General features: G+C 37.2%; 1 protein-coding gene across 2 annotated transcripts in view; it reads right to left on the reverse strand.

The window, feature by feature from the left end:
• Nucleotides 1–18,669, reverse strand: part of LOC150083367 (solute carrier family 12 member 2-like) — a 451,471-nt gene that overhangs the window by 36,459 nt on the left and 396,343 nt on the right. For both annotated transcript variants that reach the window (XM_090377993.1, XM_090377992.1), the window contains exon 23: nucleotides 12,452–12,519. In XM_090377993.1, coding sequence (XP_090234119.1) covers nucleotides 12,452–12,519 — 68 coding nt within the window. The remainder of the gene's footprint in view (nucleotides 1–12,451; nucleotides 12,520–18,669) is intronic.

The following is an 18,669-nucleotide window of genomic DNA, read 5'->3' on the forward strand; positions in this document are numbered from 1 at the left end:
GAAAAACATATATTAACACACACACACACATGCATTTTTATTTTCCATAAATTATGCAGAGTAGCTTAACTTATTAAGAACAGCTCATATAATGACATTTCATTACAATTACACATGAAAAAATTTATTAATTAAAGGATCGCTCAGTTTCTCTTACTGATACTGAAAGGATTTAAATTTTTTCATTACAATTTTGACCTTTAGAAAATGTTTCTTCCAAGTTTTTTTTAATATAAAATTCTTAGTATTCATAGGTTTAGAAGTAGCTGTAAGAAACATTACTAACTACATACAAAATATCTGTTAAAATTTAGAAGAAAAATCATTTGCACTTTCTCTAATTCTGCAAAAAAAAAAAAAAAAATAAATAATAATAATAATTTAACCATTTAACCACTAGATAAATTGCTCATCTTTGAACCTTTAAAGCAGCTCAATGTCTTTCCTCAAATGCAGCCTCCAAACCTGAATACAGTATTCCAAATGTTGTCTCGCCATTGTTTTCTAAAGGTATATTGGTTAGAGGCAGTGTGTATCAAACAGTGGTGCACTCAGTGCGCTGAAAAATTTTTGATACGTTAAACTGAAATTATCAGTTTTTGATAATTTCAATATATTACTATAGTCCATAAATTGCAAGGAAGCTAAGCTTTGGTGGCATTTTGGAACCACCAAGCAGCTAAGCTTTTTGGTGGTTCCAAAAAACAAATAAACAAAAAAAATAATAATCCTTATCTATATACAGCATGTATTCCCTTTTATCATACTCTTTCCACTGCCAGAAGGTAGTGGATAGGTAGTTTAAGGGGCAGAAGGTTATCCAGCTGTCCCTTAAACTTTAACAGACTATACCTCAACCATCCAGAAAGCTAGTTTATAAACGTTAACCAAGCATAAACTTCTTGAGGTCCAGTCTGTTACTTTCCCCAGTAGTTTATATATATACCCCCCTGGTTTTTGTGTCCTACTTCAGTGTGAAAATTCCACTGTCATTCACTTACTCCCCCCACCACAATACCTTGTATGCCTCAATCAGATACCTTGTTTCCAAGACATGTAACTCACACTTTTGTAATCTTTCCTCATATGCCTGACCTTTCACCATTTGCACTAGATAAATTACTCATCTTTGAACCTTTCAAGCAGCTCAATGTCTTTCCTCAAATGCAGCCTCCAAACCTGAATACAGTATTCCAAATGTTGTCTCACCATTGACCTGTATAATTAATGGAACCATAATGTTTTCCCTTAAATGTACAGATATGGTAAATCATTTATAAAGTATAAGTTACTCTCTGGTTACCATTTACAAATGTGGAATGTTTTGTCAATATTAAAAAAAAGTTTCCATTAAACTTCAATTTCTCCAATTATCCATGAATTTTACCCAAATCATTGTGAAGATCAGTCAGATTTGCAATCAAGGAAGATTGGTTTGGTAATTCATGCTCGTTTGTTTGCCTCGTAAATAACTGGAAAGACACTTACTCCTTTGAAAGCTCTTGGATTTTTGCTTTAACCAATAACAAGCAGTTTCATTTTATGTGACCCCACAGCATTTACACAACCTAAAACTGTTATCCTTTCTTCTGAGTCTTTACACCCACCGGGTGCTGATTCCTCGGGTGCAACAACAGTTTTTCTAGGAATATACCTACAATATAAAGAAGTCTCATCGGCATTCACATCTGCTCTGCAGTAAACTTGTTATCATCAATTAATTTTGCAAATGTGCCCAAATATGCCTCTGCAGCATCATAATCAGCTGATGCTTTTTCACCACACACTGCCAAGGTACGAAGACCATTACGTTTCTTAAATTTTGCATACCAGCCTGATGTATACTCATAGGGTGTTGTTATGCCTAACTGCTCATGGAAAAGTTTTGTTTGGGCCATAATAACAGAATGATTCAGAGGGTATTTTTCACTTCGGCACTGTCGGATCCATTCCATTAACACTTTGTCTATTTCTACATTCTTTGTCTGGTGTAATGTCTTCCTGAGTTCCATTAACTCAAGTAAATCACTATCACCATAAAATTTTAACTGTTTTTCTTTCTGTTTCATCAAACCATAGATGGTAGATGAACCAATACCATACCCATCACACAAAAAATTGACCGATGTACCTTTGTCCAGACGTTTTAGTAACTCCACCTTATCCTTAATGTTTAGAGATACGTGCTTCCTTTTGTTAGTCTTACCACCCAGAGGTTTCTCTGCAGGCCTTCTTGACATAATGACTATGGGTATAAGTGAACAAAGTAATAAAAGTTTTAAAAAGTATTTTTTAAAAATAACTTTTATATTAATATTCTTAGGACTTTTAAAGCAGTTTCTTTTTCTTTCAGTCGTGTTCAATATTGCTGGTGTGAACGTTGTCAGTCGGTTGTTTCCTGATAGCAGATGAATATTTTTAATTTGTATTAAATGGGAAACGATTGCAAATTCTCAGACACAACTTCACAGACAACAAATTTTCTTTCAGTTATCTATAAAATAGTGTATAATAAAATTTCCATTTGCCACTCCCTTAACAAGGTTGTGCCCTGGGCAAGTTAATATAAAAGTTATTAAAAATACTAAGATTGTGAGCAAAAATAGCGATGATCTAAGCTTTTTAAATATTTCACTTTATTGGTTTCCGGTTATTGAAACTTCCGAATACTGGGTAGCTGGATAGACGGTCCCACATTGTACTGGAAATATTTTATAATAAAAATTCAGAACTATCATACAATTTCAGAGAATATAGTCTTAGTGGTTTGCAATAAAAATATTATGTTGAAAGGGATTCGCGATAAAAAATATTATGCTGAAAGGAGTTTGCAAGACAAAAAAGGTTGGGAACTGCTGATCTAGACTGTAAAGTCTGCCCATCTCAGCATTAGCATTAGTAAAGGCACATGATGCAAGAAAGCAAGCTTATATAGCATCAGCCAAAAAAAAAACAAAAACAAATCTAATTTCACCCAACTTCACAAAAACCTTGCAGATCTTTGGAATAACCTTAGTCAAGGCACTATTATAAAATTAATCTCCAGAATGCCACGTATGTGCAAGGCAGTGATAAAATATTGTGGAGGATATTTTGATCAAAAATCAGTACAGTTGTTAATATCATTTCAATAGGTTTTTTTGCTCTTAAATTTTTCAGTGCTTAATAAGAAATCTTAAAATACTTTATAATGTGCTGTTTTCTATATTAAACCTTACATTGTCATAGCTAATTTCACAATGTGCAGGCATCACTCAACACATTACGCAATGCATGGGTAGTACACAGGGCACCCTGCAACACCTTGTGGAGTCCATGCCAAGACCAAGATTTGTACGTGCTGCATTACAGGCAAAAAATGGCTCCACAAGGTATTAGGCTGGTGCTGCTAATGCAAAACCAACTCAATGTATGTATATTTTAGTCATACAATAGCAATTGGTTATCTTATGTTCAATAAGATCCAAACTTCCTTACATTTTGAGGGTACAGCTCTAAGTGTTCGCAGGCTGGCCATAAGTTAGTACACCACACCAAACCTATTGGAAACTCTCTAGGAGGCTTCCAAATCAGCTAGTGTATAATCTTGCTGCCTCTACTCTGCCAGATAGTGACTGGAGGGAGTCTGAGCAGTGTGTATGCAGAGAGCATTGTCGAAGCCATGTTATGTCAAGGATCTGGGTATATTCTTACCATGTGTATGCCATATCTAAAAGTTTCATTATTTCATACAGCATGCCCCCCCACTTTTTCTTACTATTGAATACACCATGAATTGTCAAACTAATAGAACAAGCTTATCTGCAAAACGATCTAAACCTCACAAATACTTCCTAGTTCATTTCACAAATATACGTGGTCTCAGTTCTAATCTCAATGATGTCCATTTCCACTTACAGTCTGCCAAACCCAATGTACTTTTTCTGACAGAATCTCAGTTATTGGTTGATTCAACCACTGCTCATCTCAGTTGCCCAAATTATTTGCTGGATGATTCCTTTTGCCTCAAATTATTCGCTGGATGATTCCTTGTGCATATGTCCGTTCTGATATTCCCTGTCAGAAACTTGGTAATTTGCAATCTCTTCTTTTCGATCTTCTCTGGCTTAAAATCTCTCTACCTCATTCTGTCAAATTCATCTGTAGTCTCTACCGTTCTCCCAACTCCACTAATCGTTTGAAACTCGTTGACTTCCTCTCTTTGCAACTTGACTTTCTCCAGTCCAACTTTCCTAACAGTGAGATAATTTGCCTTGGTGATTTTAATGTTCAACTCCAGCTGGCTTCCATTTTCTAGTCACACAGACTCAGTTGATCGAGATGCTGAGGTTTTGCAATTACTAATGACCTTGCACAGATTGTTCATTTACCTACCAGAACACTGGACAATCCTAACTGTACAGCCAACATGCTTGATCTTTTTCTCACAAAAAAACATTCTAAGAACAAGGTCGAAGTGAGTGGTCCTTTAGACACCTCAGATCACAACTTGGCGATTGTCTCTTCTCCAATGGAGCCTTATCTCATGGCTATACCCAACCTTGTGTTTTTTGGCATTACAAGGATGCAAAATGGGATGACCCACGACATTTCTTTTCTTCTTTTCCTTGGTTGGATTACTGTTTCAAAACTTTTAATGTCAACGAAATTATTCTTGTAGGAATGGAATCCTTTATTCCAAATTCCACTTTAAAATCTCTTCCTTTATCTAAACCTTGGTTTACCAATAAATGTGCTAAGGCTGTTCAAGAGAAGAATGTTGCATATCGTAATTGGCTTGTTTCCAATTCTTCAGTTTCATTTTCTGCTTACACCAGAGCTCATAACAATTGTAAAGCAGTTATTAATCAGTCCAAGCTAGATTTTGAACAGGCTAAGAGTAGAAAACTTGCTTCTTGCCTTAATGGTAGCCAAGCATTCTGGTCTCTTGCCAAAGCTATTGGCTGCAACGTTTGCCCATCTCTGCTCCCACCTCTGTCAAAAACAAGAGATGGTTCTGTTGTCACTTCAGCCAAGGATAAAGCTGACCGGCTAGCATCCCATTTTTCATCCAACTCATGTATTAATGATCTTGGTTGTTGTTGTTGTTATTTGGTTTTTAGGAGCATTAGCAACTAAGGCCACACTGCTCCGGGGATATGCGGTGGTCATTCCCTGACCTTGCCGCATCCTCCGTATTTGGCAGTCAGGGGCTTGAACCCCGGTCTAATCAATGATCTTGGTAAAACACTTCTCACCATTCCCAGCACACCCCATTCATTGCCTCCTGTGGTCTCCCGTAAAAAGGATGTCAGAAGGATTTTGACGAATCTTGATGCTAAGAAAGCTCCAGGTCCTGATGGATTTCTCCACTTGTTCTCAAAACCTGCGTTTCTGAACTTACTCCTGTTCTTTTCTGCCTTTTTTCACTTTCTTATTCCAAAAGTGTTTTTCCTTCTGCTTGGAAATTTGCTCATATCCAACCAGTTCTTAAAAAAGGGTGACAAATCACTCCCATCCAATTATCTTTCCATTGCAATTACTTCTACTCTTTCTAAAGTAACGGAGAACTCAATTAATCGTCAACTTTTAAACTATCTAGAAACCTTTCATCTGATCAACGATCACCAGTATGGATTCCGTCAGTGTGTCGATCTTCTGGTGATATTCTGGCTTATGTTACCCATTTATGGACAAATTCAATTCGGTGAAACACAAGCAGTTGCTCTCTACATCTCAAAGGCTTTCGATCATGTTTGGCATAAAGGTCTTCTTAACAAGCTTCCATCTTATGGTTTGCCAACCTTTTTTTGTAATTGGTTATCCAGTTTTCTCTCTGATCGCTCACTATTGTTTGTTATTTTGGTTTTCAGGAGCATTAGCAACTAAGGCCATATTGCTCTGGGGATATGGGGTGATCATTCCCTGACCTTTCCGCATCTTCTGTATTTGGTGGTCACGGGCTTGAACCCCGGTCTAATCAAGAAATCACTCACTGTGGGTGATGGTAGATGGTAGATGGCTCTCTGTCTTCTAACTTCTCCACTAATGCTGGTGTATCAAAAGGTTCAGTTCTTTCCCCCACTCTTTTCCTCTTGTATATTAATGACCTTCTTCCATTGACTGGAAATCCTATCCATAGTTTTGCCAACGATTGCCTGTTCAACTTCTTGACTATCCACTACCAATCTCCAGTGGGGCAGACAACTTAGTTGATTTCAATCCTTCTGAAACTCAGTCCTGTCTTATATCTCACAAAAAGGATTCTTCACCTCCTATGCTTATCTTTGGTGACACTCTGATTTCTAGGCAAGATGATATTTCTCTTTTGTGGATTACCCTGACTTCTAATCTCTCTTGGCACAAGCACATTACAAATATTAACCCCGGGGGCTCACATCTGGTGAGTATGGGCTTGGCACACCCAGGGTCCTGAGCTGGATATCATCATTCTTCTCTTTCTTGGTGATTTCCCTCTACTTTTGACTCTCTCTCTCTCTCTCTCTCTCTCTCTCTCAGGGTAACTTGGGAATTTTTTTTTTTTTTTTTTTTTTTTTTTTACCTGGTGCAGCATAAGCCTCAGGCTTCCTTGCACCATATGGCTATTAATAATAATAATAATAATAATAATATTGCTTCCTCTGCATCTAAAAAACTTGGTTTTCTCTTTCGCTCTCGGTTTACTTTTCTTCTAAACAACTGTTCACTCTGTACAAATTGCAAATCACCCTACCATTGAATATTGTTCCCACATCTGGGGCGGTGCCCCACCAAAACCTCTTTCAGGCTTCTAGATTCCATTCAGAAGAGGTCAGTTAGGTTAATTAATGACTCCTCTCTAACAGTCTCTCCACTTGCTGTCTCATAGACGTATTGTTTCTGCTGCATGCCTTTTCTACAGATACTTCCATGGGCACTGTTCTTCTGAATTGGCTTCTATAATTCCCGCTTTCTCTTTCAAAACAGTCCGAATACATGTTGTTACCAGCCAACATCCATTTATTGTCCAACTTCAAACTCACAGAACCAACTTTTCGTCTTCCTCGTTTATTCATTCAACTGCCATTTTCTGGAACAAATTTCCTTCATACGTATTTCCTGATAATTACAGTCTACAGAAGTTCAAGTCTAATGTCAACAAATATCTTCTTTCGTCTTCTGAATCTCCAACCCAGGCATGGTACTAAGTACTATAGGTTCTAACAACTCTCGTTTTTTGGGGTTTTCATAAAAAAAAAAAAAGAAAGAAAAAAGGAAATCCAAATAACTACGTTAATGAAAACCTGAATACATTCTGTAATCTATTGTTTTAGAGAAGATGCTTTGAAATTTGCTTTATAACTCACTTTGATCACTTGTTTGGCACTCAGGGCCATTGTGCTGCTTACACAGAAAGTCATTATTCTGAAAAATTTGTTTTCTCATATTTTAGAATTTGATATAGTAATTTTTTTTCTACTGTCATTGTCACAGGTGAAATGCATCTACTGTCCTGCTTAGGCCTTGGAGCAAGATCAAATTTATGAATATTGCTAATTATTGGGATCACATAGATTTTCTTTAAAAATTAAATGGCACATATAAGGAAAGTGCTGTGAAAAATAGATAACAATGATGATACTTTTGATGCTGCAAATAGATTAGATAAAATTGCTCCCAATATTTCTTTATTTGAATTTGTTACTGTCAACAATGAAATGGAAGTTTGCAAGGGAAATGGTGTGGTATCATTATTGGTTGATTCAACTACTGCTCATCTCAGATGCTCAAATTATTCGCTGTATGATTCCTTTCGCCTCAAAGGTGGTACTTGTGCATATGTCTGTTCTGATATTCCCTGTCAGAGACTTGGCAATTTGGAATCTCCTCTCTTTGATCTTCTCTGGCTTAAAATCTCTCTCTCTACCTCATTGTGTAAAATTCATCTGTTTTCTCTACCGTTCTCCCAACTCCACTAATCACTTGGAGCTCTGACTTCCTCTCTTTGCAACTTGACTTTCTCCAGTACAACTTTCCTAACAGTGAGGTAATTTTCCTTGGTGATTTTAATGTTCACAACTCCAGCTGACTTCCATTTTCTAGTCACACCGACCCAGCTGGTCGAGAAGCTGAGGCTTTTGCAATTACTAATGACCTTGCACAGATTGTTCATTTACCTACAAGAATACCTGACAATCCTAATCATACAGCCAACACGCTTGATCTTTTTCTCACAAACAACCCTTCTAAGTACACAGTCGAAGTGAGAGGTCCTTTAGGCACTTCAGATCATAACTTGGTGATTGTCTCTTCTCCAATGGAGCCTTTATCTCATGGCTATTCCCAAACTCGTGTTGTTTGGCATTACAAGAATGCAAAATGGGATGACCTGCAAGATTTCTTTTCCTTGGTCGGATTACTGTTTCACAACTTCTGATTTCAACGTTTGCTCAGATCATGTCAGTGAAATTATTCTTGCAGGAATGGAATCCTTTATCTCACACTCCACTTTAAAATCTCGTCCTTTATCTAAACTTTGGTTTTCCAATACATGTGCTAAGGCTGTTCAAGAGAAAAATGTTGCATATCGTAATTGGCTTGTTTCTCATTCTTCAGTTTCATTTTCTGCCTACACCAAAGCTCACAACAATTGTAAAGCAGTTATTAATCAGTCCAAACTAGAGTTTGAACAGGCGAAGAGTAGAAAACTTGCTTCTTGCCCTAATGGTAGCTGAGCATTCTGGTCTCTTGCCAAAGCTATTGGCCGCAACTTTTGCCCATCTCTGCTCCCACCTCTGTCCAAACCAGATGGTTCTGTTGTCACTTCAGCCAAGGATAAAGCTGACCTGCTAGCATCCCATTTTTCTTCCAACTCATGTATTAATGATCTTGGTAAAACACCTCCCACCATTCCCAACATGATCCATTCAATGCCTCCTGTGGTGTTCCGTCAAAAGGATGTCAGAAGGATTTTGACGAATCTTAATGCTAAGAAAGCTCCAGGTCCCGATGGTATTTCTCCACTTGTTCTCAAAACCTGTGCTCCTGAACTTACTCTTATTCTTTGCTGCCTTTTTTCACTTTCTTACTCCAAAAGTGTTTTTCCTTCTGCTTGGAAATTTCCTCATATCCAGCCAGTTCCTAAAAAGGGTGACAAATCCCTCCCATCCAATTATCGTCCCAATTGCAATTACTTCTATTCTTTCTAAAGTAATGGAGAAATTAATTAACCACCAACTCTTAAACTACCTAGAAACCTTCTGTCTGATCAACGATCGCCAGTATGGATTCCATCAGTGTCGATCCACTGGTGATATTCTGGCTTATGTTACACATTTATGGACTAATTCAATGGAAAGGTTCGGTGAAACACAAGTAGTTGCTCTTGACATCTCAAAGGCTTTCGATTGTGTTTGGCATAAAGGTCTTCTAAACAAGCTTCCATCTCTTTTTAGTAATTGGTTATCTAGTTTTCTCTCTGATCGCTCACTGAGGGTGATGGTCGATGGCCCTCTGTCTTCTAACTTCTCCACTAATGCCGATGTCCCCCAAGGTTCAGTTCTTTCTCCCACTCTTTTCCTCTTGTATATTAACGACCTTCTTCCATTGACTGGAAATCCTATCCGTAGTTTTGCCGATGATAGCACATTACATTCTACTTTCCATTTTGAGAACACTTGCCCTGCTCAATCAGCTTCAACTTCTCGAAAATCTGCTACCAATTCCTTAAATGCCGATCTTCAGGTAATTCTCCAGTGGGGCAGAGACAACTTAGTTGATTTCATCCCTTCAAAAACCTAGTCTTGTGTTATATCTCGCAAAAAGGATTCTTCTGCTCCTATGCTTATCTTTAGTGACACTCCGATTTCTAGGCAAAATGATATATCTCTTTTGGGGATTACCCTGACTTTTAATCTCTCTTGGCATAAGCACATTAGGAGCGAGAGTGCATAGCACGCGTTCCTTGAGTGGACCGGGGTCAAGCCCGTGACTACTAAATACGATAAATATTTGTATTGACGATTTATTGTAAACTCTACTGACTTGGTTGTCGTGCCGGAGTATAAACAGAAAAATTTATTTATTTATTTATATTGCTTCCTCAGCAGAGGGCAGTTAGGTTAATTAAAGATTCATCTCTAACAGAGTCTCTCTACTCGCTATCTCATAGACGTACTGTTTCATTAGCATTAGTAGAGGCATATGATGCAAGAAAGCAAGCTTATGCAGCATCAGCCAAAAAAAAAAAAAAAAAAAAACCTTCCACTTCACCCCTCCATTCATTCGAAATACCTGTGCAGCTGAGCCTTAAATTTATTTATGCTATTAACTTCCACAACAAGGGATGGAAGTCTGTTCCACCAACCAACTACCTGCTGGCTAAAGGCAAATTTCCGGACATCTATCTTTCCTCAATTTGAATTTATGCCTCTCAGGTGATTATTCTGAGCAAGAGGCAGAATCCCATCAGCATTGAGTATGCTCAAACCATTCAAGGCTTTATACACCTCTATCAGATCACCTCGCCGATGCCTAGTCTCCAGACACTGTAATTTGCAAAACTTAAGCCTTTCTTCGTAAGAGCAACCCTTTGTTCTATTCACTAATCTTGTTCTGCATGCATCTGCTACAGATACTTCCATGGGCACTGTTCTTCTGAATTGGCTTCTATAATTCCCGCTCTCTCTCTCTTTCAAAACAGTCCGACATGTGCCGCCACCAGCCAACATCCATTTACTGTCCAACTTCAAACTCACAGAACCAACTTTTCATCTTCCTCGTTTATTCATTCAACTGCCATTTTCTGGAACAACCTTCCTTCATACGTATTTCCTGAAAATTACAGTCTACAGAAGTTCAAGTCCAATGTCAACAAATATCTTCTTTTGTCTTCTCAACCTCCAACCTAAGCACGGTACTAAGTACTATAGGTTATAATATCTCTCGTGTTTGGGGTTTCATAAAAAAAAAAAAAAACCAAAAGAATTTAACTGATTCTGAGATTCGGCAACATTTGCAATTAACAACATAAAAATAAAAATGGGAATTAGTGTAGTTACTGTAATTATAACCTCCTCTTGTCTCATATGGCCATTTACAAACTGAAATGTTCTTATTTCAACAGCCTTTTGGAACTTTTTTTTTTTTTTGTTCATTTACAGATTAAAAGTGTTCTAGGATAGCTTTCACATGAACTATTCTCCACAAATACAATTAAATTTAAATATCAGGGGTGGTGGTCACTTTTGACCAGTTATTGAACATTTGTTATTATGTCCAATTATATCTCATTAATATATCCCCTTCCTGTAGAAATGCATTTCATTAAAAATATTGTTAAGCCATATTAATATATAATGGACCATGAAGTTCTGTTACATATATTTTCATTATGCACCATATTAGTGTGTGGTGAACATATTTGAAAAATTGATGGAGGATATTTTCATCCAGTAATACATCTGTAATAACTGTTATTTGGTTTTTAGGAGCATTAGCAACTAAGGCCATATTGCTCCGGGAATATGCGGTGATCATTCCCTGACCTTTCGCATCCTCCGTATTTGGTGGTGACAGGCTCGAACCCCAGTCTAATCAAGAAGCGTGTGCTACGCACTGCTGCTCCTTCCCACCTGGCTACGGAGGCACCTCAGTAATAAATCTGCACTGACTTTATGATAAGAGTAATATCTTTAGTATCACTCTTATTGTAATGAGTTATATAAGCAGAACAGCCTTCCAGAACAACCTCATCTGAAAAAAGACATTAAGCTTCTTGAAAGGATCCAAAGATGGGCAATGGTGAGGTCGGCAGACTATATGCGGAAAGACTCCGAACATGTGGGCTACAGAGCTTGGTAACCAGGCACCTCAGAGGTGACCTGATTGAGGTTTACAAGGCTCTCAGGGGGATTAGTAAAATGAATGAAGATGGAATTCTCACTGTTACAAAGAATTCAGAACCAGGAGTCATAAATTCAAATTACAGGGGTTGAGGTTTAGATTAGATTGTAAGAAGTTTTCTTTTAGTCAACAAGTCATTGATTGCTTGAAAAGTTGCTCTCACAGGTAGCTGAGGCTGACAGTTTGAATAAATTTACAGGTCAACTGGATAGTTACCTGTGTGAGGAGGGAAGCATCTAATTTGTTTTCTTATCTACTTTTTTTTTTTTTGTCAGTGCAGCAAAAGCCTATGGCTTTCTTGCATTATTTGACAAATACTATTACAAGGTTCTAAAAAATGCTGAGGCATTTGTGTAAATTCATTACTCGCATTAGGCAGCACTCTTAACATTCAACTGAAAACCAGTATCTGTCATAATGGAAATACGTTTTTATGTGGCATACAAATAGCCTAGTCAAAAAAGATTTTGTTCTGATTATTGCTATAATGTACCTTAATTTTTTCCAATTTCTTCATCTGAGTATTGGAAAAAATGGCCTTTAAAAAAATAATGGCCTATTTTTCTTTAACAATATATTCTGTACTTACATTATAACAAGGCTGGCTTCTCTGGAATGTTGCAACAGAAGCTCTCTGAGATGAAGATATTTATTGGTCTATAAAAAATAAGGCAAAAATCACAAAAAAGGAATGAAATAAAATGTGCAAATAATTGTTATCACATATTATAATAACAGACTTGTAATACTTATTAAATTAGAACAACTCTGTGTGAGAAAATACTAGTAGAATTAATGACCCCTGCACTGGTTGCACAGATTTCACCCAATTACTCCTTGTCAACTCCTCCAGATTCACTGCAAATACCAAGATAGACTAAGTTGTTTACTCTTTAAAGCACTGCAGCCAATCATTGCTATACTTAAAATCATGATATCAAGGCTCAGTGCAAAACAATCAGCTTTTTGTTGCAGCCGGGGATCCAATATTGTTAATTTGATGCCTACATCTGGTGGAACCATTCCAGTAGCCTTTTTTCAAGATCCTATGCTTAGCACCATGTACACATTTTCTTCTTTTTTTAGTACCATTCCAGATACACAAACATCTATTTTCTTATGGTTTTTTAACACCATTGATAACGTTGGTAAAGGAATGTTAAATTACTTTGCAATTTCTTTTTTGGTGTGCTCCCTCTCTAATGATTTTGAGTTTAATGATTTTAATGATAAAATTAAAATTTAAATTTTAATGATTTTGAGTTTAGCATCCAAGTGTAACTCGTTTTGTTTTCACTTTGTATCCATGTTGAACAGTGGTAATTTTCACTTTTGAGACAAACCTGAATGTTTATGTTACTAAAAAATAAAAGTGGTTTAAAATGTGAAAAGTGCAATTGCACAGAGTAACTTGATGTGATATTCTCCCTATCTTGTGCAAACTCCTCTGGCCTTATGTGATTGTTCCGAAGTATAAACAGAAAATTTATTTATTTTACTACACCGATGCCCACAGCTTTAGCGTGAATTGTGGCACGTGTTTTTGCTCTCCTCATATTTCACATTAAATTGACAAATCTGACTCCCCCCCCCCCTCCTGAAATGACAAAATGACCTTGAAAATCAGGTAGTGTGGCATGATCAGCAAACTTGTACTAACTGTACTGAAAAAATATGGTTATACTTTCCATGCTACAAACATTAACTTTGTAATACACGTTAACTGTATTTTATATTAAACAAATTTTTTAACATGAGAATGCCTGTTTCCTTTCTAAGGACAAAGCTCTACTCTGTATAATGGATAACTTTGTATAAACCTATATAATAAGTAAGATTAAATAACCCAACTGCCTGTTCTGCTGTTTTTACAGTTATTGAAGAAGTGGTACAGGAAGTACGATGAAATGTCTGCAGATAATCTGTAACCCTTAAAGGAACTAAAGACAGATTACGCCCTACACAAGTTGAAGTGCTTATTTTCTCATTAATTTATATTTTTTGATTTTCCTCTGTGCCAGATGTTTCTGAGGTGCACACTTCTCCCTTTCATAGAGAAAAAATTGTGCAAATGTGGATTTGATTTTGTTTTATTAAGAAAAAATTACTGTCTCCAACAAAGTTACAATGCATTCAGTTTAAAAAAAGGGCAGCACTAATTTCATTATCAGAGTTTCTAAATTTAGACCAACAGGCCAAGGGGATCTCAAATAAACTTTTAACAGCTAGTAGCCCATTGGAAACTGCTGCATGTGCATTGCTCCACTGTAGAGTGCAAAACTTTTTATTAAAAAAATATTACTACTGCTAGCATATTTACAGAGCATTCAGTTCAAACAAAGAGAGTACTAATTTCGTTAATTTCACTAGTTTACAAATTTAAGTTTGTTCACTGGGGTTTGAATTTCAATAGGTTCTACTGCCGAAATATGTTGCTGTGATTACAAATATGACTTAGATTTTTTTCTATCACATCCAGATACATCACAATTTAAGAAATAAAAAAGTATTTTTTTTTACAAAAGTATATAACTTTATTGTATTTAATAATGACAAATTGATAGGATTACATTTTCATATATCAAAAAATACATAAATACTAACAAGTATTAATCAAAATTCTGAAACTTTCATTAATCAGACCTTTGTCTCTTTGTTTGAAAAGAACATTTAATTGTTTTTCTTTTATGTACAGTACCAGGTTTCTCTCTTTTTAAACACCAACAGTAGTAGGCCATCGTGCTTGTATTCCAGCTTCCCTGGTACATCTGCTCCATTTCCTTTATGTCCTGATAGAATCTCTCCCCTTGTTCTTCGCTCATCTGTGCAAGGTTTTTGGGGCAAAAATCAAGATGGGCATGCAAAAAGTGAATTTTGATGCTCATATTGCAACCTAAATTGCGAAGCTTTTCGAGCATATTTTGAACAATTTTCTCATAATTCTGTGATTTATGATTTCCTAGAAAGTTTTCCATTACACTTTTAAAAGCAATCCAGGCTTCCCTTTCGACATCAGTCATAATAGTTTCAAACTGACCGTCTAAAACCAATTTTCTAATTTGGGGACCAATGAAGATACCCTCAAGTTTTGCATCAGATAAACTGGGAAATTTACTGCAAAGGTACTTAAAGCAGTTGCCATCCTTATTCAGTGCTTTAACAAATTGCTTCATTATGCCTAACTTGATATGCAGTGGAGATAAAAGTATTTTATCTGGCTTCACAAAACTTTCGTGCACAATATTTTTTGACCCCGGTGTAAGATTGTGCCTCCGAGGCCATTGCTTCTTTGTCCAATGCAGCGCTCTTTAGCTTCTGCTTCGGTGGAAGATGATGTGGACTCCAAAGTTTCTGGTGGAGGTTTTACAGGCAGATCAGGTCCATGCAGAACCGATCTTATGGCTGATGGTAAATCTGGATATTTGATGTCTTTTTTATTTTTTGAATTGTAGCCTTTAACGTCACATACACAAAAGTAACATTTGGCATGGCTTACTGGCTCGTGCCACACCATACGAACAGCAAATGGCAAGCATACCTTTTTTCCTTGACTCCATTTTCTAAGATGTTCGACACATGTATGGCATACTCTATGCGGTGCCCACAATTTATCCTGATCGCCTAGTTTTATGTCAAAGTATGCATAATACGATTTTTTTTACAAAACCAGTAATATTTCGCCTCTGCTTTACAGGAACAAAACAACCACATATGTAACAAAATATGTCAGGACTCTTTATATACTTTCTGGTTGTCATACTAAAAGAAAACCAACACACAATGAGAGCTCACGACGGTTTTTACAGGAGTACTGTGACCGCATAAGGGATGTGCCACTTATATAGACTCTGTGGTTGAGTGGACTGTACAAACAAGTGAGTGCATGTTCAGACAAGTTTAACCTGTAACTACACACAGGAGTCTCCCAGACTCCACTCGGAAAATAAAATTCTGGGAATCACAGATGGGCCGGAAGAGTGGGGAGGGGGCCATCTACCTTCCTGGGTAAGTCGGCTACCTAGCAGTGTGTGTAGTTACGAGTTAAACATGCACAATCTGTTGTATTTGAGGCAAATATTTGATAATGATTACAAATATAGGGGTATAAAACTTGTAAACCATTGCAGAAACTATAGTTATGTACACATTTGTGTATAATACCTAGGTAATATTTTGTTAATGAATTGTGAAAAATCTTCATGTGATAGAAACAAACGGACTTTGGTTTAGTAATCAGTAAACATGCATAAATAACTGCCACATACTTTTACTCAAACCCTAGATACACTGTAAATCAGTGTATTCAGATTAAGAGTATTTCTCTCTCTTATATGCTGCTGTAGAAAGTAGTCATCCAATAAATCTACAAAAGTCTTGCTGTTGTGTAAACAACCAACCTGCAAGTTAACATCCTCCATTATAAGACATTCTGATTTACTGGCCCATTCTCTTCTCTGTACAGCTGTTTGTTGTACTCATCACAGTCATTCATACTATAATACAATCCTACTCTCATTTTTGATTTCCAACACTTATGTCACACCTAACTGACTCAGTATTGCACTGGCCACCCATGTCAACTGGATGCACTGCCTGAGATTTTATGTGCTTCTGACCTAAGTATCATTACAAGCTCTAGCTGTGAATTACATGCTCCAAACAATCATAAGTGTTTTGCCATTTTATTTACTTAATTGTCATATTATATCGTACTTTATAAGTAGCTTTATAGTTCTAGTTATGCTCGTTATTTTTATTTTAAATTTAGTTAGAGATTTTGTAGGTTACGACTTAATATACATAAAACCATTGTTTCATTTGAATCTTGCCGCCATTGTTATATTATAGAGTGAGTGGTAGGGAATTCAAATTTTTAATTGTGGTAAATAGGTAGCTCTAATGTAAAACTAGATAGCTAATACATATCACTGCATTTAGGAATCTATTAGATAGTGTAGTATCGATAACTAATTAATTAAACTTATAATTTCATTGTTGCACTATTAAAGTGGGGGACCCATTGTTAATCAATAGCATTAAATATCATGCCCCAGACTAGAGCAGCAAAGCAATGGGCACAAAGTGGCAGGAGTGATGTGACTTGGGGGAGAAACGAGGGGGGAAATTCTCCAATGCATCACAGCCTAAAAAATGTGCAACTTAAGAAATGTTTGCAGAACTTTCTGGAACAGGACATGATCTAGCCCGGAGGATGTCTTTGTGTGTGCTAGGTGCAGAGAGTATCAAGAAATTAGGCACCAACTCAGTGTTCTGATGGATGCTTATGAGAGTTTGAAGAGTGGGGTAGATGCCCTTGAAGGTATTAAAGTGGGGGACCCATCAAGCTCTCAGCTGCCTAACTCAATGCCAGAGCTCACTCTTGTGCACCACGCAACACAGTGGCAATCTCCAAGGCAGAATGAGCTGGTTTCACAGAAGTTAGTTATTGTCGAGGAGACAAGTAATATATTGAGTAAAAAGGATAGGTGGAATAGGACCAGGGTATGTCTGCCAGGGTCAAAAGTTGATGGTGTTATAGAACAGATATCATCATCAGATATCATTGGGCACAAAGGGTGATATTGTTATACATGTTGGCACTAATGACATTAAGAGTAGGAGATCTGCAAATTTACTTAGCAAGTACAGGTCAATTCTGTAAAAAAGTTGAGTTAGGATTAAATTTGAAAGTGTCTGCAATTCTGCCCAGACACGATAGGAGGGAGTATATGATGAGAGCCTTGTCAATCAATTTGGCCCTGGAGAGATTGTGCAAGGCTCATGGGGTAGAGTTTTTCTCAGTGTGGTCTGTGCTTCTTAATAGGAGAGACTGCTTCTACAGGGATGGGATACACATAAATAGAAAGGGTGCAAGAATATTTGCTGATGCTATCGAGCCAGTGTTAGGTGGGTCCGAAAACTGCTAGCTTGGAGGGAATTCACAGAATAAAAGGCTAACATTAGCTGCAGGCAGAGGTGAAAGTGATTTTGCACTGCTTCTATTAGAATGAGCAGTGGCCTGGAGGGCAAGGTGCTGGAGATCTCAGGGACTGGTGGGAGTCATCATGAAACAAATAAATACATGGGTTGTGTTAGGTTAACTAAGAGTAAGAACAGGTGCATGTATAGTTGCATGTACACCAATGCTAGAAGTATAGTAAATAAATTTGATGAAGTTGAAATGTTGGTCAAGACTTCAAAGGTGGATACTGTTGTGATATCAGAGACGTAGTGTCACACAGATATAAGGAATGCAGAATTAGAATTTTGGAAATACAAGGTATGCAGAAAGGATAGACACGATAGGAAGGGAGGAGGGGTTATAATGTTAATTAAGAAAAACATAAAATCTAAGGCAGTGCACTCAGTTGACATAGATGGACAGTGCAATGTTGAGTCAGTTTGGTGTGACAAGCACTAGGAAAGCAAAAATAAGAGTAGGACTGTGTTATAGGCCTAATGACTCTAATGAGTACGACGAACAATTCTACAGAGAAATACAATGGGCCAGTTGTTGTTGTCATTTGGTTTTTAGGAGCATTAGCAACTAAGGCCATATTGCTCCGTGGATATGCGGCGGTCATTCCCTGACATTTCCGCATCCTCCGTATTTGGTCGTCACGGGCTCAAACACCAGTCTAATCAAGAAGCGTGTGCTACGCACTGCTGCTCCTACCCACCTGGTTATGGAGGCGCCAATGGGCCAGTAAATCACATTGTATTATAATGGGGGATTTCAATTCCCAGATATTGACTGGAACTTGTGGATTGATCACTCACACACTAGCAAGACTTTTGTGGATTTAT

Source organism: Mastigoproctus giganteus, chromosome 7 (assembly GCF_048544385.1).
Source record: "Mastigoproctus giganteus isolate SK-2022 chromosome 7, ASM4854438v1, whole genome shotgun sequence".
Taxonomy (NCBI): Eukaryota; Metazoa; Arthropoda; class Arachnida; order Uropygi; family Thelyphonidae; genus Mastigoproctus; species Mastigoproctus giganteus.